The sequence below is a fragment of the Hypanus sabinus genome, chromosome 13 (assembly GCF_030144855.1).
Source record: "Hypanus sabinus isolate sHypSab1 chromosome 13, sHypSab1.hap1, whole genome shotgun sequence".
NCBI lineage: Eukaryota > Metazoa > Chordata > Chondrichthyes > Myliobatiformes > Dasyatidae > Hypanus > Hypanus sabinus.
The window spans coordinates 702,877-725,295 of NC_082718.1; the positions used below are offsets into that span (position 1 = coordinate 702,877).

The 22,419-nt window shown below is 42.8% G+C and overlaps 1 protein-coding gene across 3 annotated transcripts in view; it reads left to right on the forward strand.

The window, feature by feature from the left end:
• Positions 1-22,419, forward strand: part of LOC132403566 (golgin subfamily B member 1-like) — a 206,314-nt gene that overhangs the window by 160,327 nt on the left and 23,568 nt on the right. For 2 of the 3 annotated variants that reach the window (XM_059986960.1, XM_059986961.1), the window contains exons 15-20: positions 973-2,890; positions 4,797-4,975; positions 10,577-10,712; positions 11,825-11,965; positions 21,350-21,493; positions 21,913-22,010. In XM_059986960.1, coding sequence (XP_059842943.1) covers positions 973-2,890; positions 4,797-4,975; positions 10,577-10,712; positions 11,825-11,965; positions 21,350-21,493; positions 21,913-22,010 — 2,616 coding nt within the window. Of the gene's footprint in view, positions 1-972; positions 2,891-4,796; positions 4,976-10,576; positions 10,713-11,718; positions 11,966-21,349; positions 21,494-21,912; positions 22,011-22,419 lie in introns of those variants that run through there. The other variant, XM_059986962.1, reaches the window with a different exon arrangement.

Consider the following 22,419-nt stretch of genomic DNA (forward strand, 5'->3'; position numbering starts at 1 on the left):
CACTTCAGCGTTGATACAAAAATGGTGTTTAATTCCCACCCTACCCCCATCCCAAATTTCTTTTGAATGATGTTCATTGTATCTTTGATTATAAAGACTGAGTTACCAGGTTACAGTTTATTAAAGATAAACACAAGAAATTCTTCAGATGCTGGAAATTCAAAGCAACATATACAAAATGGTGGAGGAACTCAGCAGGACAGGCAGTATCTATGAAAATGAACAAAAACTTGACATTTATGGATGAGACCCGTGTTCAGGATTGGAAAGGACCCCCCATTCCTAACCTGCTAAGTTTCTCCAGCAATTTGTATATGTTATTAAAGATAAATCGCAAGAATAAGGACCCATTCATTTAGTTGGGAATGTATCCTATTTGATACCTAGAGATCAAGGAAAAGGAGTGGGAAGTATGTCTGAAAATAAGAACAAGTCTCATACAATAAAAAGGTGCATTTGGCAGAAATGCTCTGAATTAGGGTTGATATCAAGTGATTTTGTTTTGGATGTGCAGTTTATACCAAATTAAACAGTTGACATTTTCCAATCAAGCTCTGAAACTGTTTATTTAACTGTACGTCACAAATTAAATATCAGATTGTACAGTGGCAGTGATTTTTAAACCCTTCTTTTAATTTCAACATTGACCTAAGAATCAATTCATAATGATCTGGAATTTCACATTCTTTTGTGATTCTAGATCTCTGTATTTTTGCTTCTCTTGGACAAATGATTTTTGAAAAAGTTTGAGGGTAAACTGGGCTTAACTGAAAATGTCTAAATTTCACTGCCACATTTTTTAGAGAAGCTGTGTGTTAATGTTTCAGGTTGATGACCTTTTATCTTTTGTTATCGTTGACCTAAAACATTAACTCATGCACTCTTGTGTGTTCTCCCCACAGATGCCCCCTGAACTCCTGACTCTCGCCAGTATTTTCTGTAATGATACTATATTGTGAATCCTTTTTCTAGGATGGAACACAGTGAGCAGGAATGGGAATCAAAGTTCAAGATTGAAGAAGAGAATTGGAGGCAAATGATGCAAAAAGTTCAGGAAGAAAACGGACAACTCTTCTCAAGATCAGAGGAATTCCAGAAGCTGCACAAGGATTCTCAGAATGAGCAATTGAAATTATCAGAAGAAACTAAGAGCCTAAAAGGACAGATTGCTGATTTGAACAATTCTCTGGAGAAATTGGAAGTGACCAAGGGGGACCTTGAGAAAAACCTGAGCAAGCGAGAGACAGAGGTACAGAATTATATGCTAACCTGCGAACAGCTCAAGTCCAATCTCCAAAACTCCAAAGCGTTAACGGAGAAGCTCCATGAAGAGACTGGAGAAAAGGAAGAAAAGATTGTTACACTGTTGGCAGAAAAAGAGGAGGCTGTTGTCAGTGCCATAGCTGACGCCCAGCAACAGCATGCTGAAGAACGAGGGGACTGGGAGAGGCAGGTTAAACAGTTAGCAAAAGAGAAATTAGAAGGAGAGCTGGCAATCAGAAAACTGCAGCAGGAGACTGAAGATCTGGATGCAAAGTTGAGGCAAACTAAGGAGGAATTAAAGCAGAACAAGGTAAAGCTGGAGTCATTAACAAAGTCCATGGCATCTCTCCAGAATGACCGGGAGAGAGTACTGAGTGACTACAAACAGCTGGAGCAAAGGCATATCGATGTGATTGTCGAGAAAGATCAGTTGATTCAGGAGGCTGCCACTGAGAACAACAAACTGAAGAATGAATTCAGGAGCCAACAAGGACAAAGGGATGATCTGAATTCAGAAAATGCCAAACTCAATGCACAGCTTGTGAGATACAGGGAAGATCTCAATCAAGTTATTTTACTGAAAGATTCTCAGCATAAACAGTTAGAAAAAACTCAACTTGAGAGAATCAGGGCATTGGAAAATGAGAAAGCTATTATGGAGACAAAGTCAAAAGAACTTGAGCAGGAAAATGAAACACTGAAAGAAGAGAAGCAGAAACAAACTGAACAGTTACAGTTGGCTGAGAAAATCACCGATGAACTGAAGAATGAGGTAGAAAATTTAAGAAATGGTGGGCCTGTTCAGATGCTTCAGAAGCAACTGGATGAAAAGTTAATGGAGGTAGAGAAACTGACTACTGATCTCTCCTCTGCACAGGAAAAAGTAGCTGAGCTTGAGCTAAAAAGAGTAGAGGATGAAGAAGAAACAAGGCATAAGCTCATTGACACCAAAGCCAAATATGAGAAGGAACTCGAGAATTTGCACCATAGTGCAGGCATCATGAGAAATGAAACAGAGGTAGCAGAAGAAAGAGTGGCTGAACTGGCAAAGGACCTTATGGAGACTGAGCAGAGATTGCGAGAAGCATTAGAAAACATTGATCAACTCCAGGGGCAGAACCGGTCTTTTGGAAAAGCCATGAGTTCCTTGCAGGACAACCGAGATGATCTCCTGGTCCAGTTTGAGAAGTTGCAGAGCAAATACGTATCTGATTTAGAGGTGGAGAGGAACAGGAGTGAAGAATTGTACCAGGAGCTATCCCAATCCAAATCCCAATGTTCAGAATTGGTGGAGGAGAACAAACGACTCTCCACAGAGTTGTCTGCTTGGAAGAACAATACCATTGAAGACAGCCTGTTAGCCCGCATTGATGAAATGAACACACAACTTGCTTCTAAACAACAAGTTGTGCATGAATTAACCTTAGAACTGGAAAGTTCAGCCATTCAGTTAAAATCATTTTCCAAGACTGTGATGGCACTACAAGATGAGAGGGACAGACTGATAGATGAAGTGGCCAAAACCAAAAAGGTTCATGAAGCAAAGCAGACATCGCCTTCAAATCCAGGCGAGGTGCAGAGCTTGAAAAATGCTCTGTCTTCATTGCAGAATGATCGAGATAGACTGGTAACTATGATTTCTGTCACACTCAACTTTAAATGTGCCAGATTTTCAACTTGTATGTTATCTATTTGCTTTTCAGCTGTCCTCACTATCTTGAGTCCAGAGCTCAGCTGTACATATCCCAAATTTTTATTATTCCTTCACCCATTCCTCTCTTCAGCTTCCTGGCTGTTTCCTGACCAGTAATGCTATAATTTTAAAATTTCATCCTTGTGATTAAATACTTCCTCCACATTGCGATTTGCTGTACATTAGCTGAAGTTTCTTGCAAATAATTAAAAAGGTATTAAAAGATAAACTACCTTTTAACTCAGTAACAAATTATGCTTTTGAATAACTTTTAAATGAAATACAGAACGAATTAGAACACTACCAGTGCCACTAAAGTACTATAAAATTGTGTGTTAGTTCATAATTGGTCAGGGCATGAAAGGATACATGGAGAAGGCAGGATATTGAATCAGCCATGAAGAAATGGCGGAGCAGACTCAATGGGCCAAATGGTCTAATTCTGCTCGTATATCTTATTATTTTATAATAGTTATCAATTGAGGAATTCATCCTGTGTACACTGCTATCTTCTTTTGATTGACTGTAAATGAATAAGTCACTGCAGCTCCTAGATTAATGAACTGCCTTCATACAATGCTTTTGACAATTTCATCCTCCAAATCTTCATTTTTTATTGTAACATTCAAGATGATTGTCAATACCTTCAAATTCTTCTTCGTTCCTAACTTACTGAAGTAGTGAAATCATTTCACTTTCACTCCTGGCCATTTCTGGCATCTCCAAGCCTGAATGCTTCAAACCATAATGAGTAAAACAATTCTGAATTGTCTTGCTGCTTATTTCTCACCAACTATCAGTGACAAAAATCACTGTTTTTTGAACACAAGCACATGCAACTGATGCTATTTAAAAGCTGTTTGCTCTAAGCACAGTGTAGTATCTTAACAGCCATGCAAGTGCACACGACTGGTGCTAGTTAGAAACTGTTTGGCAACAGTCTCCTGTCCCAAATAACCAAAGGGAACCCTGGCTCTTTTCTCTATTAGTTTTTGATCTTTAAAAGTAGTCCCAAAAAAGCAGCTGCGTCAATTAACAGATGACCTAATTAACTGGAATCCACTGTACTTGTAATATAAAAATAGAAATGCTGGAAATACTCAGCAGGTTAGGCTACATCTGTGAGAAGGCAATCAATATTTCAGGTCTTCAGCCTCATCTCCTGACACGCTTTTCAGCCTGAAACGTTAACTCTGTTCCTTTCCCCACAGGTGCTGCTTGTATTTACAGCATTTCATTTTCATTTTAGATTTACAGCATCTGTAATTTTTGTTTAGATTATCACTTAAGTGTATCTGTAAATGTTTGGGAGTTGCTGTCAAATATTTCTTAAAAATTCTCTGGAGTTGGGGTTTTTGGCAAAGCTATTTATTATTTTTGATCCTTCATTGTTCTGATAAGGTTGTGGAAATCTTTTTGTTGTTTTGCCAATAAAACCTAAAAATGCAAGTATTTTATTCAAGATGCAAAAAAGATGTGGATTTCCTGACACAAACTCCACCTGCTATCCCCCTCCACCACAATATATTGGAAAAAACTCCTGAAAACTAACAACCATGGCTGAGAATAGTAGGAGAGAAACCAGCTAGATGGAAACTTGGACTCGTAAAATTTACAGGCCGAAGGGATGATGTTGCCCTATATTGCCAAAACCCTGGAATGTCTTACCTACCCTTGCAATGTACCTCTGTACAATCCTGGGGCCATGCATTCTGCTTCACTTCTTGGCCTGTCCCAAGATGTCATAGTCCTAATGTTGTGTTGGTCACCTCCACTCTTGACACCTAACCCTCCTCTGCAATGTTTTTTGTTGTTCCACTTCCCCCAATTTTGGCTGCAGCTGAAGGAATTGAGAAGTCTGCAGCAACAGTATATGAGAATTGGGGAGGAGACGGCTGAAATATCACAGCTTCAGGCTCAGCTGGAAAGCCAAAAGCACCAGATAGCTAATTATGAAGTAACCCAAGAGCAACTGAAGCAAGAATATAGTACCTGCCAAGAAGAATTGCGACACTTAAGGTAATTATTTGATAATTTCCTTCTTTCATTTGTGATGCTGCTTCTAGCTGTCTCACATTTTTGGTTTTCTTGTGACAGTAAAATCATAGGCATGAGCAACAAAATATCTACCTATGGTTATCTTAATCAAGGCGTAGTGTTTGGTCAGCTTGAGCTGGACTAAATATCTCATTCTGTTGTCATAATGTTTGATGCTGCTTTGAAATGTGTACATTGTATTTAGTCCTCCCAAGATTTTCTGTAATATTCACATTGTTATTTTAAAGTGCATTGAACAGTTGTATAAGTAGATGCCTACTATTTTAAACACAAAGTGCACTGCAGATACTGTGGTCAAATCAAGAACACAAAAAAGCTGGATGAACTCAGCAGGTCGGGCAGCATCCGTTGAAAGAAGCAGTCAACGTTTCGGGTCGAAACCCTTCATCAGGACTAAAGAAGGAGGGGGCAGGGGCCCTATAAAGAAGATGGGGAGAGGGTGGAAAACCAATCGGAGGAAAGATCAAGGGGTGGGGGAGGGGAAGCAGGGAGGGGATAGGCAGGAGAGGTGAAGAAGGAATCTAAGGGGAAAGCACTATGGGTAGTAGAAGAAGGCAGAGTCATAGAACATAGAATAGTACAGTACATTACGGGCCCTTTGGCCCACAATGTTGTGCTGACCTTCAAACCCTGCCTCCCATATAACCCTCCACCTTAAATTCCTCCATATACCTGTCTAGTAGTCTCTTAAACTTCACTAGTATATCTGCCTCCACCACTGACTCAGGCAGTGCATTCCACGCACCAACCACTCTCTGAGTGAAAAACCTTCCTCTAATATCCCCCTTGAACTTCCCTCCCCTTACCTTAAAGTCATGTCCTCTTGTACTGAGCAGTGGTGCCCTGGGGAAGAGGCGCTGGCTGTCCACTCTGTCTATTCCTCTTAATATCTTGTACACCTCTATCATATCTCCCCTCATCCTCCTTTTCTCCAAAGAGTAAAGCCCTAACTCCCTTAATCTTTGATCATAATCCATACTCTCTAAACCAGGCAGCATCCTGGTAAATTTCCTCTGTACCCTTTCCAACGCTTCCACATCCTTCCTATAGTGAGGCAACCAGAGCTGGACACAGTACTCTAAGTGTGGCCTAACTAGAGTTTTATAGAGCTGCATCATTACATCGCGACTCTTAAACTCTATCCCTCGACTTATGAAAGCTAACATCCCATAAGCTTGCTTAACTACCCTATCTACCTGTGAGGCAACTTTCTGGGTTCTGTGGACGTGTGTCCCCAGATCCCTCTGCTCCTCCGCATTACCAAGTATCCTGCCATTTACTTTATACTCTGCCTTAGAGTTTGTCCTTCCAAAGTGTACCATCTCACACTTCTCCAGGTTGAACTCCATCTGCCACTTAGCAGCCAACTTCTGCATCCTATCAATGTCTCTCTGCAATCTTCGACAATTCTCTACACTATCTACAACACCACCAATCTTTGTGTCGTCTGCAAACTTGCCAACCCACCCTTCTACCCCCACATCCAGATCGTTAATAAAAATCACAAAAAGTAAAGGTCCCAGAACAGATCCTTGTGGGACACCACTAGTCACAACCCTCCAATCTGAATGTACTCCCTCCACCACGACCCTCTGCCTTCTGCAAGCAAGTCAATTCTGAATCCACCTGGCCAAACTTCCCTGGATCCCATGCCTTCTGACTTTCTGAATAAGTCTACCATGTGGAACCTTGTCAAATGCCTTACTAAAATCCATGTAGAGCACATCCACTGCACTACCCTCATCTATATGCCTGGTCACCTCCTCAAAGCACTCTGTCAGGCTTGTTAGGCACAATCTGCCCTTCACAAAGCCATGCTGACTGTCCCTGATCAGACCATGATTCTCTAAATGTCCATAGATCCTATCTCTAAGAATCTTTTCCAACAGCTTTCCCACCACAGATGTAAGGTTCACTGGTCTATAATTACCCAGACTATCCCTACTACCTTTTTTGAACAAGGGGACAACATTCGCCTCCCTCTAATCCTCCAGTACCATTCCCGTAGACAACGAGGACATAAAGATCCTAGCCAGAGGCTCAGCAATCTCTTCCCTTGCCTCCTGGAGCAGCCTGGGGAATATTCCATCAGGCCCCGGGGACTTAACCGTCCTAATGTATTTTAACAACTCCAACACCTCCTTTCCCTTAATATCAACATGCTCCAGAACATCAACCTCATTCATGTTGTCCTCACCGTCATCAAGTTCCCTCTCAGTGGTGAATACTGAAGAGAAGTATTCATTGAGGACCTCACTCACTTACACAGCCTCCAGGCACATCTTCCCATCATTATCTCTAATCTGTCCTACCTTCACTCTTGTCATCCTTTTGTTCTTCACATAATTGAAGAATGCCTTTGATTTTCCTTTCCCCTACTTGCCAAGGCCTCCTCATGCCCCCTTCTTGCTCTTCTCAGCCCCTTCTTAAGCTCCTTTCTTGCTACCCTATATTCCTCAATAGACCCACCTGATCCTTGCTTCCTAAACCTCATGTATGCTGCCTTCTTCCACCTGACTAGATTTTCACTTGTCACCCATGGTTCCTTCACCCTACCATTCTTTATCTTCCTCACTGAGACAAATTTATCCCTAACATCCTGCAAGATATCCCTAAACATCGACCACATGTCCATAGTACGTTTCCCTGCAAAAACATCATCCCAATTCACACCTGCAAGTTCTAGCCTTATAGCCTCATAATTTGCCCTTCCCCAATTAAAAATTTTCCTGTCCTCTCTGATTCTATCCTTTTCCATGATAATGCTAAAGGTTAGGGAGCGGTGATGACTGTCCCCCAGATGCTCACCCACTGACAGATCTTTGACCTGTCCCGGTTCATTACCTAATACTAGATCTAGTATGACATTCCCCTTAGTTGGCCTGTCAACATGCTGCGACAGGAATCCATCCTGGACACATCTGTCAGTGACAGATCTGTGACCTCATAAGAGGCAATAGGCAGCTAGAAGAGAAGACAGAGTAGAGGTGGGATGGGCAGGATCCCACCTCTACTCTGTCTCCTCTTCTAGCAAATTCCCTCCCTCTCCCTTCCCCATCCCACCTCTACTCTGTCTTCTCTTCTAGCAAATTCCCGCCCTCTCCCTTCCCCATCCCACCTCTACTCTGTAACCTGTTCTAGCTGCCTATCACCTCTCATGACTCTGCCTTCTCCTACTACCCATAGTGCATTCCCCGTAGATTCCTTCTTCACCTCTCCTGCCTATCCCTCACTGCTTCCCCTCCCCCACCCCTTGATCTTTCCTCTGATTGGTTTTCCACCCTCTCCCCACCTTCTTTATAGGGCCTCTGCCCCCTCCTTCTTTAGTCCTGACGAAGGGTTTCGACCCGAAACGTTGACTGCTTCTTTTAACGGATGCTGCCCTACCTGCTGAGTTCATCCAGCTTTTTTGTATGCCTGCTATTTTGTCGTTTTATGTCCTTTTTGCGCCTAATCAAGTCAAGACAAGTCACTTTTTATTGTCATTTTGACCATAACTGCTGGTACAGTACATGGTAAAAATGAGACAACATTTTTTCAGGACCATGGTGTTACATGGCACAGTACAAAAACTAGACTGAGCTATATAAAAAAACAACACGGAAAAAAAACTACACTAGACCACAGACCTACCCAGGACTGCATAAAGTACACAAAACATTGCAGGCATAAGGTGTCAGTCCAGGCTCTGGGTATTGAGGAGTCTGATAGCTTGGGGGAAGAAACTGTTGCATAGTCTGGTCGTGAGAGCCCGAATGCTTCGGTGCTTTTTCCCAGATGGCAGGAGGGAGAAGAGTTTGTATGAGGGGTGCGTGGGGTCCTTCATAGTGCTGTTTGCTTTGCGGATGCAATGTGTAGTGTAAATGTCCGTGATGGCGGGAAGAGAGACCTGGATGATCTTCTTAGCTGACCTCACTATCCGCTGCAGGGTCTTACGATCCGAGATGGTGCAATTTCCGAACCAGGCAGTGATGCAGCTGCTCAGGATGCTCTCAGTACAACCCCTGTAGATTGTGATGAGGATGGGGGGTGGGAGATGGACTTTCCTCAGCCTTTGCAGAAAGTAGAGACACTGCTGAGCTTTCTTTGCTATGGAGCTGGTGTTGAGGGACCAGGTGAGATTTTCTGCCAGGTGAACACCAAGAAATTTGGTGCCCTTAATGATCTCAACTGAGGAGCTGTCGATGTTCAGCGGGGAGTGGTTGCTCCGTACCCTCTTGAAGTCAACAACCATCTCTTTTGTTCACATTCAGAGACAGGTTGTTGGCTGTGCACCAGTCCGTTAGCCGCTGCACCTCCTCTCTGTAAGCTGACTCGTCATTCTTGCTGATGAGACCCACCACGGTCGTGTCATCGGGGAACTTGATGATGTGGTTCAAGCTGTGTGTTGCAGCACAGTTGTGGGTCTGCAGAGCGAACAACAGTGGACTGAGCACACAGCCCTGGGGGGTGCCTGTGCTTAGTGTGATGGTGTTAGAGATGCTGCTCCCAATCCGGACTGACTGAGGTCCCCGAGTCAGGAAGTCTAGGATCCAGTTGCAGAGGGAGGTGTTCAGGCCCAGTAGGCTCAGCTTTCCAATCAGTTTCTGAGGGATGATTGTGTTGAATGCTGAACTAAAGTCTATGAACAGCATTCGAACATGAGTCTTTTTTGTCCAGGTGGGTTAGGGCCAGGTGGAGGGTGATGGCAATGGCATCATCTGTTGAACAGTTGGGACGGTACGCAAACTTCAGGGGGTCCAGTGAGGGGGGCAGCAGGGTCTTGATATGCCTCATGACGAGCCTCTCAAAACACTTCATGATGATGGATGTGAGTGCAACGGGACGGTAGTCATTTAGGCAGGACACTGAAGACTTCTTCAGGACGGGGATGATAATGGCGGCCTTCAAGCACGTTGGAACAGTGGTGCTGCTCAGGGAGATGTTGAAGATGTCAGTGAGAACATCTGCTAGCTGGTCTGCACATCCGCTGAGCACTCTACCAGGAATGTTGTCTGGTCCAGCAGCCTTCTGTGGGTTGACCCTGCACAGGGTTCTTCTCACATCGACCACAGTGAGACACAGCACCTGATCATTTGTGGAGGGGTGGATTTCCTCGCTGCCATGTCATTTTCCACCTCAAAACGGGTGTGGAAGTTATTCAGTGCATCTGGGAGGGAGGCATCACCCGTACAGTCAGGTGATGTTGTCCTGTAATTGGTGATGTCCTGGATGCCCTTCCACATGCGCCGCGTGTCGCCGCTGTCCTGGAAGTGGCACATCAGGTGGGATTTTTGCCACTTCCGTAGCATTTGACTCTTTTACCAGGCTGAGTTGCTAGCTTGACACTCAACCCAGCATGGATGGAAAGCATGCAAGCAGCCAGCCAGATTTGAACTTGGGATCCTTTGACTCAAAACCCGATGCTGATGCCATTATACCGCCGGCCAGCTATTTTAGACTGAATATCCATAGACAGTGAAAGAATGGAAAACCAATAGATGCCATTGAAAGAAAGGATCAGACTTAACCAGTTTCATGGATTTTATCCCATGTATGAAATTCCATTGCTGTGTGTTGCAGGTCTGAGAAAATGTCTTATGCTGCACAGAGTGAGAGGCTAAAGGAACAGTATCTGATTGCTGTATCGGATAAGGACAAACAGATCCACGAGCTTCAGAGCATGTGCCAGGAGATGAGGCTGAAGTTGATGCAGCAGGTACCAACCGGGGTTAATCTTTCTTAGTCTGCTAACTGATGCTGGCCTGGGAAATAAGTTATTTCCTTGCCTTTATACCATGGAGTCATACAGCCCTGTTTGGCCCACATTGTCTGCACTGACTATCAAGTACTCATCCATATTAATGCCATTTACCAGCACTTGATCTGTAGCCTTATATGCCTTGGCTCACCGAGATACTTATTGAATGTTTTTTAGAGACTCTACTTCTACAACACCTTCAAGCAGGTTGTTCCAAATGCAATCATCTCCTTCGTGGGGAAATAAATTCTTCTTATATCCTCTCTAAATCTTTTACTCCTTCCTTAAACCCACGTCTTTCTGTTATGGAGCGAAGTTTACTTCTCCTTATCCTTCATATACCCCTCAAAGTTATTGTGCACCTGTATCAGATTGCTCCCTCAGACATTTCCACTCCAAAGAAAACAAACCCAGGCGATCCTCATTGAAACATTTCTTCATAAGCAACGTTCTAGTGAATCTCCTTTGCTGGTCACAGGCTAAATCACAAAAGCAAGCCTCAACTATTACCATCTGTCTACAGTAACCAAGCTAGTTTTGGGCCAATTTGCTAATTTGCCTTGGGCTGTAGTGTTTGGGACCAGCTTTCTGTGTAGTATCTTGGCACGTGCCATACTGAGGGAATAAAGGACAGGCTGGCAGTTCTAACATTAATCCCTGGACTGTGCTGCAGTATGGAAGTGCCATGTTTCCAAAGTCATATGAATCAGTTCTGATCAAACTCCAATAGCTCCATGGACTGCTGTTGTCTGCAGTGCCCTTGGTGACAATGTTGACCCTCACTTCCTGGATGTGTGGTGTGTGATCTCTTGGAATTAGTGCTGAAAAACAGCAGGTTTCTATGGATTGCTAGCCTACCATGGTCCAATCCTTCCCAAAGGGGAAAGAGACCTTGTCATTATTCAGGGATGGTAAGTCTAAGAAAGTGGAGGTTACGACAGTTTACTTTGTCTCTCTTTGAAAGGTGTGACTTTATGCTAATAACCTCCAGACTCTCAGGAGAACAAACCAGACTGAGACTGGTGATTCAGAGTCTCACTAGTGAACAGAATATTGCATCTGTCAAACAGGGACCAGCAGAAGCAACTGACCTAGACGAGTCTCTGAAGGAAGACCTGCAGAGTGAGAACAGGCAGCTGAAGGGCCAGCTGAATGACAGCCTAAAAGAGCTGCATCAAAAGGAGCTTCGTATCCAGAAACTCAACAGCAAGGTGAGCGTGGAGCACAGGTTACATATGAGAACTCTTCACTGAGCCAGCCGAGCCTTTTAGTACAATGAGAACTTTCCCATCTAAACTGGAATATCCTGATCTCAAACTGGAAAGAGGAAATGGGAAATCCATCTCAAAATTCTGGACTATTAATTTTAAATTATGTGCACCATTTAGCACAAATCTGATGTTATTTATGCTTTCTTCAGCCTATGGGTTTATTTGGAACTTCTGGTACTTAAGACCATAAGACATAGGAGCAGAATCAGGCCAATTGGCCCATCAAGTCTGTTCTGCAATTCAATCATGGCTGATCCTTTACACCCCCTCCAGCCTCACTCCCCAGCCTTCTCCCCACAACCTTTGATGCTGTGGCCAACCAGGAACTTAACAATCTCTGCCTTAAATACACCCAGCGACCTGGCCTCCTTAGCTGCCTGTGGTAACAAATTCCATAAATTCACCAACCCCTGGCTAAAGAAGTTTCCCTATATCACTGTTTTAAATGTATGCCTCTCTAACCTGAGGCTCCCCTGCATTGGGAAACACCCTTTCCACATCTACTCAGTCTAGTCCTTTCAACATTTGAAAGGTTTCAATGAGATCCCCCCCCCCCATCCTTCTAAATTCCAGCAAGTATAAGCCCAGAGCCATAAAATATTCCTCATATGATTACTTTTTCATTCTTGTGAACCCTCTCAAATGCCAGCATTTCTTTTCTTAGATGAGGAGCCCAAAACCATGCTGATTTTGTCCTATCTTGTCCTGTCACCAAGTACTCAATAACTTCTTCTGTAACAATTAACTCCAACATCTTCCTAACCACTGAGGTCAAGCTAACTGTTCTATAATTTCCTTTCTGCTGCTCCCTCCATTCTTAAAGAGTGGAGTAACATTTGTAATTTTCCAGTCCTTCAGAACAATACCAGAGTCCAATGATTCTTGAAAGATCATTACTAATGCCTCCACAATCTCTAACATTACCTCTGTCAGGACCGTAGGGGTGCAGTTCATCTGATCCAGCTGACTTGTGTACAAGACAAGATAGGACAAAGTGAGCATGGTTTCCTTAAGGGAAAACCTTGCCTGATGAAACTTTTGGAATTCTTTGAGGAGATTACAAGTAGGATAGATAAAGGGGATGCAGGGGTTCCGCAGGGGTTGGTGTTGGGACCACTTCATTTATGCTGTATGTAAATGATTTAGATGATGGAATAGAAGGCTTTGATGCCAAGTTTGCAGATAATATGAAGATTGGTGGAGGGCAGGTACAGTTTAGGAAACAGGTAGGCTGCAGAATGTCCTAGACAGGTTAAGAGAATGGGCCAAAAAGTAGCAAGTGAATTACAATGTCAGAAAATGCATGGTCATGCACTTTGGGAGTAGAAATAAATATGTGGACTAGTTTCTAAACAGGTAGAAAAACCAAAAATGTGAGATGCAAAGGGACTTGGGAGTCTTTGTACAGAATACCCTAAAGGTTAACTTGCAGGTAGAGTTGGTGGTGAGGAAGGTAATGGCATTGTTAGCATTGATTTCAAGAGGTCTAGAGTACAAGAGCTGGGATGTGATGCTGAGGGTTAGTAAGGCACTGCTGAGGCCTCACCTTGAGTATTATGAACAGTTTTAGGGTCCTCATTTAAGAAAAGATGTGCTGACATTGGAGAGGGTTCGGAAGAGGTTCACAAGGATGATACCAGGAATGTAAGGGTTATCATATGAGGAATGTTTGATGGCTCACTGGAATTTAGGAGGATGAGGGTGGATCTCATTGATACCTATCAAATGTTGAAAGGACTAAACAAGGTAGATGTCGAAAGGATATCTTCCCAAGGTGGGGGAGTCTAGGACAAGGGGTCAGAGCCTTAGGATAGAGGGTGTCCATTTAAAACAGAGATGTGGAGAAATTTCTTTAGCCAGAAGGTGGTGAATTTGTGGAGCTTGTTATCACACGCAGCTGTGAAGGCCAGGTCGTTGGGTGTATTTAAAGAAGAGCTTGATGATTTCTTGTTTGGCCACGGCTTCAGAGGTTACAGGGAGAAGGCTGGGGAGTGGGGGCTGATGAGGAAGAATTGGAAGAATGGGCAAAAAAGTGGCAGATGGAATAAGGTATTGGGAAATGTATGATAATGCTTTTGGTAAAAGGAACAATAACGTGGACTATTATCTAAATAGGGAGAAGATTTAAACATCAGAGGTGCAGAAGGACATGGGAGTACTCATGCAAGACTCCCAGAAAGTTAATCTACAGGTTGAGTCTGTGGTAAAAAGGCAAATGTGATGTTGGCACTTATTTCAAGGGGATTGGAATACAAAAGCAAGGAGATAATGCTGAGCCTTTATAAGACACTAGTCAGGCTACACTTAAGAGTATTGTGAACAGTTTTGGTCTCCATATCTGAGATTTCAGAAAGGATAGAACGATAGAACATTACGGCACAGAAACAGGCCATTCGGCCCTTCTTGGCTGTGCCAAACCATTTTTCTGCCTAGTCCCACTGACCTGCACCTGAACCATATCCCTCCATACCCCTCTTATCCATGTACCTGTCCAAGTTTTTCTTAAATGTTAAAAGTGAGCCTGCATTTACCACTTCATCTGGCAGCTCATTCCACACTCCCACCACTCTGTGTGAAGAAGCCCCCCCCCCCCCCCCATGTTCACTTTAAACTTTTTCCCCTTCACCCTTAACCCACGTCCTCTGGTTTTTTTTTCCCCTAGCCTCAGTGGAAAAAGCCTGCTTGCATTCACTCTTATCTATACCCATCATAATTTTATACAGCTCTATCAAATTTCCCCTCATTCTTCTACGCTCCAGGGAATAAAGTCCTAACCTTTCTCTGTAACTCAGTTTCTCAAGTCCCGGCAACAGCCTTGTAAACTTACTCTGCAATCTTTCAACCTTATTAATATCCTTCCTGTAATTAGGTGACCAAAACTGCACACAATACTCCAAATACAGCTTCACCAATGCCTTATACAACCTCACCATAACATTCCAACTCTTATATACTCAATACTTTGATTTATAAAGGCCAATGTACCAAAAGCTCTCTTTACTACCCTATCTACCTGTGACACCACTTTTAGGGAATTTTGTATCTGTATTCCTAGATCTCTCTGTTCTACTGCACCCCTCAGTGCCTTACCATTTACCTTGTATGTTCTACCTTGGTTTTTCCTTCCAAAGTGCAATACCTCACACTTGTCTGTATTAAACTCCATCTGCCATTTTTCAGCCCATTTTTCCAGCTGGCCCAGATCCCTCTGCAAGCTTTGAAAACCTTCCTCACTATCCACTACACCTCCAATCTTTGTATCATCAGCAAATTTGCTGATCCAATTTACCACATTATCATCCAGATCATCTATATCAATGACAATAACAATGGACCCAGCACTGATCCCTGTGGCACACCACTAGTCACAGGCCTCCACTCAGAGAAGCAATCCTCCACTACCACTCTCTGACTTCTCCCATTGAGCCAATATCTAATCCAATTTACTACCTCTCCATTTATACCTAGCAACTGAATCTTCCTTACTAACCTCCCATGTAGGACCTTGTCAAAGGCCTTACTGAAGTCCATGTAGACAATATCCACTGCCTTCCCTTCATTCACTTTCCTTGTAACCTCCTTGAAAAACTCTAATAGATTTGTTAAACGTGACTTACCACGCACAAAGCCGTGTTGACTTTCCCTAATAAGTCCCTGTCTATCTAAATACTTGTAGATTCTGTCTCTTAGTACTCCTTCCAATAATTTACCTACTACGGACGTCAAACTTACCGGCCTATAATTTCCTGGATTACTTTTAGAACCTTTTTTGAACAATGAAACAACATGAGCTACCCTCCAATCCTCCAGCACCTCACCCGTAGATACTGACATTTTAAATATATCTGCCGGGGCCCCTGCAATTTCAACACTAGATCCAAGAGAATACCCTGTCAGGTCCTGGGGATTTATGTACTCTGATTTGTCGTAAGATAGCAAGCACCTCCTCCTCTTCAATCTGTATAGGTTTCATGACCTCACTACCTGTTTGCCTCATCCATGATCAAGTTGAAACTAATGATGTTATGATCATTGGAACCAAAGTGTTTTTATTGGAGAGAGCCCAGGGGAGGTTCATGAGGATGATTCTGGGAATGAAAGGGTTAACAAATGAGTAGCATTTGGCAGGTTTGGGCCTGTACTCACTGGAAATTAGAAGAATGTTGGGGATCTCATGGAAACCTACTGTATGTTGAAAGAACTAGATAGGGTTGATATGGAGAGGAGTTTTCCTATGGAGAGGGTATCCAGAACTAGAGGGCACAGCCTCAAAATTGAGAGGTGACCATTTAGAACAGAGGTAAGGAGGAATTTTTTAGCCAGGGAGTAGTAAGTCTGTGGAATATTCTGTCACAGACTGGTGGAGGCCAATTTTGTGCGTATATTTAAGGCAGAAGTTGATATTTTCCTGATCGATCAGGGCATCAAAGGGTATGGCGAGAAGGCAGGTGCAAGGGGTTGAGTGGGATCTGGATCAGCCATGATGGAATGGTGGAGCAGGCTTGATGGGCTGAATGTCCTCATTCTGCTCCTATGTCTTATGGTCTTATGATCTTTAGGTCTTTCAGCTTCTCCCTTGTAATAGTAACTGCATTCACTTGTCTTTCCCCGTACCCTTTAACACCTGGCACACTGTTACTGTCTTCCACAGTGAAGACTGACACAAAATACTCATGTAGTTCATCTGCCATCTGCCTTGTCACCCACTATTATTTCTCTGGCCTCATTTTCTAGCGGTTTTATATCTACTCTGATCTCTCTTTTATTTTTATATACTTGAAAAAGCTTTTCCAGTTCACATAGATATTGTTTGCTAGATTGCTTTCATATTTCATCTTTTTCATCCTCATGATTCTTTTAGTTGCTTTCTGTAGGTTTTTAAAAGCTTGCCAATCCTCTATCTTCCCACTAATTTTTGCTTTGTTGTATGCCCGCTGTTTTGTTTTTTACATTAGATTTGACTTCCCTTGTCAGTCACAGTTGTACTATTTTTGCCATTTGAAAATTTCTTTGTTTTCAAAATACATCTATTCTGCACATTCCTTATTTTGCCCAGAAACTCACTGCGTTGTTGCTCTGCTATCATCCCTGCCAGCATCTGCTTCCAATTTACTTTGGCCAACTCCTCTATCATACCACTGTAATTTTACTCCACTGAAATGCCACTACGTCAGACTTTACTTTCTCCTTATCAAATTTCAAGTTGAATTCAATCATATTGTGATCACTGGCTTCTATGGGTTCCTTTACCTTAAGCTCCCTAATTGCCTCCAGTTCATTATGTAACACCAATCCAGTCTAGCTAATCTCCTAGTAGGCTCAATGACAAACTGCTCCAAAAAGTAATCTTATAGGTATTCAACAAATTCACTCTCTTGATATCCATTAACAACCTGATTTTCCCAATCTACTTGCATGCTAAAATCTCCCATGATTATCATAACATTGCCCTTTTGGTACGCCTTTTCTATTTCCCATTGTAATATGTAGTCCACATCCCAGCTACTGTTTGGAGGTCTGTATATATATCTGCCATCAGGGTCCTTTTACCCTTGCAGATTCTTAACTCAATGCACAAGGATTTAACATCTTTCTAAAGATTTGATGTTATCCTTTACCAGCAGAGCCACCCCACCCCTTCTGCCTACCTTCCTATTCCTCCGATACAATATGTAACCTTGGACATTCAGCCTCCAACTCCAACAATCCTTCAGCCACGATTCAGTGATGGCCACAACATCATACCCAACGATCTGTTAAGTGCAACAATGAAAGTGTAAAAGTACTTGGCTTGTAAGGACCTGGCTTTATTTTTCTGGACTTGTTTGGTACTGAGCCATTTGGGAAACATGTCTTCTATTTGCAGAGGGATTAGGAAATGTGATAAACTGATAGAAACAGTACACGCCTAATCAGAGGTATTAACTCATCTTCTGAAGATGTGATTTAACTGACACTATTGATCATAAGTACATAAGAAATATGAGCAGGAGTAGATCAGGGCTGATCTGGCCATGGACTCATCTCCATCCACTTGCCTTTTCCTCATAACCCTTAAATCCCCTACTTTGCAAAAATCTATCCAACCTTGTCTTAAATATATTTACTGAGGTAGCTGCCCCTGCTTCATTAGGCAGAGAATTCCACAGATTCACCACTCTCTCGGAAAAGCAGTTCCTCCTCATTTCTGTCCTAAATCTGCTCCCCTGAATCTTGAACATGAGGAAATCTGCAGATGCTGGAAATTCAAGCAACACACACACAAAATGCTGGTGGAATGCAGCAGGCCAGGCAGTGACTGTACTTCTTCCTATAGATGCTGCCTGCCCTGTTGCATTCCACCAGCATTTTGTGTGCGTCCCCTGAATCATGAGGCTGTGTCCCCTAGTGCAAGTCGCATCTACCAGTGGTAACAACTTTTCCGCCTCTATCTTATCTATCCCTTTCATAATTTTATATGTTTCTATAAGATCTCCTCTCATTCTTCTGAATTCCAGCGAGTACAGTCCCAGGCGACTCAATCTCTCTATATAGTCTAACCTTCTCATCTCTGGAATCAATCTGGTGAACCTCCTCTGTACTGACTCAATAGACAATAGACAATAGGTGCAGGAGTAGGCCATTCGGCTCTTCTAGCCAGCACCGCCATTCACTGTGATCATGGCTGATCATACGCAATCAGTACCCCGTTCCTGCCCTCTCCCCATATCCCTTGACAACGCTATCTATAAGAGCTCTATCTAACTCTCTCTTGAATGCATCCAGAGACTTGGCCTCCACTGCCTTCTGGGGCAGAGCATTCCACATATCCACCACTCTGTGGGTGAAAAAGTTTTTCCGCATCTCTGTTTTAAATGGCCTACCCCTTATTCTTAAACTGTGGCCTCTAGTTCTGGACTCGCCCATCAGCGGGAACATGCTTCCTGCCTCCAGCGTGTCCAATCCCTTAATAATCTTATATGTTTCAATCAGATCCCCTCTCATCCTTCTAAATTCCAGTGTATACAAGCCCCAGTCGCTCCAATCTTTCAACATATGACAGTCCCGCCATTCCAGGAATGAACCTTGTGAACCTACGCTGCACTCCCTCAATAGCAAGAATGTCCTTCCTCAAATTTGGAGACCAAAACTGCACACAATACTCCAGGTTGGGTCTCACCAGGGCCCTGTACAGCTGCAGAAGGACCTCTTTACTTCTATACTCAATTCCTCTTGTTATAAAAGCCAGCATGCCATTAGCTTTCTTCACTGTCTGCTGTACCTGCATGCTTGCTTTCATTGACTGATGTATAAGAACACCTAGATCTCGTTGTACTTCCCCTTTTCCTAACTTCACTCCATTTAGATAGTAATCTGCCTTCCTGTTCTTACCACCAAAGTGGATAACCTCACATTTATCCACATTAAACTGCATCTGCCATACATTTGCCCACTCACCCAACCTGTCCAAGTCACCCTGCATTCTCATAACATCCTCCTGACATTTCACACTGCCACCCAGCTTTGTGTCATCAGCAAATTTGCTAATGTTACTTTTAATCCCTTTATCTAAATCATTAATTTTTTATTGTAAACAGCTGCGGTCCCAGCACCGAACCTTGCGGTACCCCACTGGTCACAGCCTGCCATTCCGAAAGGGACCCATTAATCACTACTCTTTGTTTTCTGTCAGCCAGCTAATTTTCAATCCATGTCAGTACTCTGCCTCCAATACCATGTGCCCTAATTTTGCCCACTAATCTCCTATGTGGGACTTTATCAAAAGCTTTCTGGAAGTCCAGGTACACTACATCCACTGGCTCTCTCTTGTCCATTTTCATAGTTACATCATCAAAAAACTCCAGAAGATTAGTCAAGCATGATTTTCCCTTCATAAATCCATGCTGACTCGGACTGATCCTTCTACTGCTATCCAGATGTGTCGTAATTTCCTCTTATATAATTGACTCCAGCATCTTTCCCACCACTGACGTCAGGTTAACCGGTCTATAATTCCCTGTTTTCTCTCTCCCTCCTTTCTTGAAAAGTGGGACAACATTAGCCACCCTCCAATCAGCAGGAACTGTTCCTGAATCTATAGAACATTGGAAAATGACTACCAATGCGTCCATGATTTCTAGAGCCACCTCTTTAAGTACCCTGGGATGCGGACCATCAGGTCCCAGGGACTTAGCAGCCTTCAGACTCAACAGTCTATCCAACACCGTTTCTTGCCTAATATAAATTTCCTTCAGTTCATCCTTTACCCTAGTTCCTTTGGCCACTATGACATCTGGGAGATTGTTTGTGTCTTCTCTAGTGAAGACAGATCCAAAGTACTTATTCAACTCGTCTGCCATTTCCTTGTACCCCATAATAAATTCACCCATTTCTGTCTTCAATGGCCTCAATTTTGGTCTTAACTATTTTTTTGCTATTCACATACCTAAAGAAGCTTTTACTATCCTCCTTTGTAGTCTTGGCTAGTTTACCTTCGTACCTCATTTTTTCTTGGCGTATTGCCTTTTTTGTTATCTTCTGTTGCTCTTTAAAAGCTTCCCAGTCCTCCGGTTTCCCCACTCATCTTTGCTATGTTATATTTCAAAAGCCAGTATATCCTTCTTCAAGTAAGGAGACCAAAACTGCACGCAGTACTTCAGGTGTGGCCTCACCAGTACCATATACAGTTGCAGCATAACCTCCCTGCTCTTAAATTCAATTCCAAGAGCAATGAAGGCCAACATTCCATTTGCCTTCTTGATAGCCTGCTGTACCTGCAAACCAACCGCTTGTGATTCATGCACAAGCACACCCAAGTCCCTTTGCACAGCTGCATGCTGCAATTTTATACCATTTAGATAATCTGCTTTTTCATTTTTTGCTCCAAAGTGAATGACCTTGCATTTGCCAATGTTGTATAATATCTGCCAGACCAATGCACAGTCATTTAGCCCATCTGTATCTCTTTGTAGACCCTCTGTATTGGAAGTGGCTCCTTTTCACTACTCTACTGTGATGTTTACTCTCCTCGCCCCTCCTGCCAAAGGTACCAGCTCTCTCTAAAGCCCCTCACGCCGAAGGCACTGGCTCACCATGCTTCCTCTAAAGCTACTAGATCTCTCGGCTTTGATGAGTACTAAGTACCAGTCTGAAGAGTTGTGTTCACATCCTGAAAATGAACTATAAAAAAAATAGTTGTCTTCCAGATTTGCAGCATTTGGAATGCTTCATTGTTGATCATAGCAAAGTGTTCTCACTTTGAATGTAATCAATATAATATAATTATGTGTGGACTGATATGTGCACTTTCTCTTTCTCTCCCGTCTTATCCCTTGTAATCTGCAGCTGTCCATGGTGTTTGAAGAGAAGATTGCTCTCTCCGCACAGGTGCGGGCCACAACACAGAACCTGCGTGATACGCAGCAGCGACTGAGTGAGTTACAGTTGCATCATGCAACCCTTGAACACCAGCTGCTGGACGAGGAGAAGGTGGGTGAAGGGAGGATGCATTATGATGGTTATTGTTTGATAAATGAATCCTGGGGAGGGCTCCAGTGTGTAATTTTCTTCAGGATATGTTGCAAATTTGATCCATACCCTTTCCCAAACCTGTTAGCTTCTGGCTTGTTAATCTTTTACTTTGTATCCAAGCCATTCAAATACCTTTAACTGTTATCTGTAATTCAGACCAAGGTATCTGTCATATTAAGTCTCTTTAATTTTTAGTTTAGGTTCAGCCCTGAAACTAATTTTTGTGTATCTATTATCCTATATAAGACTACAAGATGTCTTATATTCACTGTGCACTGGTGTGATGTACGTTACCTTGCTGTTGTGCAGTGACATTTAGGTTGCTTTATTGTCCTTGTTAATCCCTCCTTATGGTTTTGCTTTTCTTTGGCACTCAGACAGAGCCCATGGTTGACACTGCACCTGGTGCCCCTCAGGAGAAGGACAGAATTGAGTTGCAGGTTAAAGAAACAGATCTGAAACACCTAAAGCAAAGGTAAAATCTGGGAAAAATACTCTCATTTATTTGTTATTGTTGTCTGTAAAATAGGTGTAGTCCAATTCTAATGAATGGTCATCAATTTCAAGGGGAAGAAGGAAGAGACATGACAAGAATAGAAAAATGGCATGGGCAGGTAATTTAGTGCTTTGAGTGCCTTTTTTGCAGCCAAGTAAGAGTCACGATGAATATGTTCCTTCCAACGTGCTAGGAAGGGGAATATCATGAGGTGGTTGGAGAATTTGGAAAGAAATGTGCAATTGGCAGTAAATAACCATAGCAACAGAAAGAAACTAAGTCCTCTGGGGTAGGGGTGCACAAAGGTATTGGATGTAAATTTAAGAGTAATTCTTAAAGAATCATAGGTGAGTTATTTCCTGACCTATGTAAAATTATCTTAAGGATG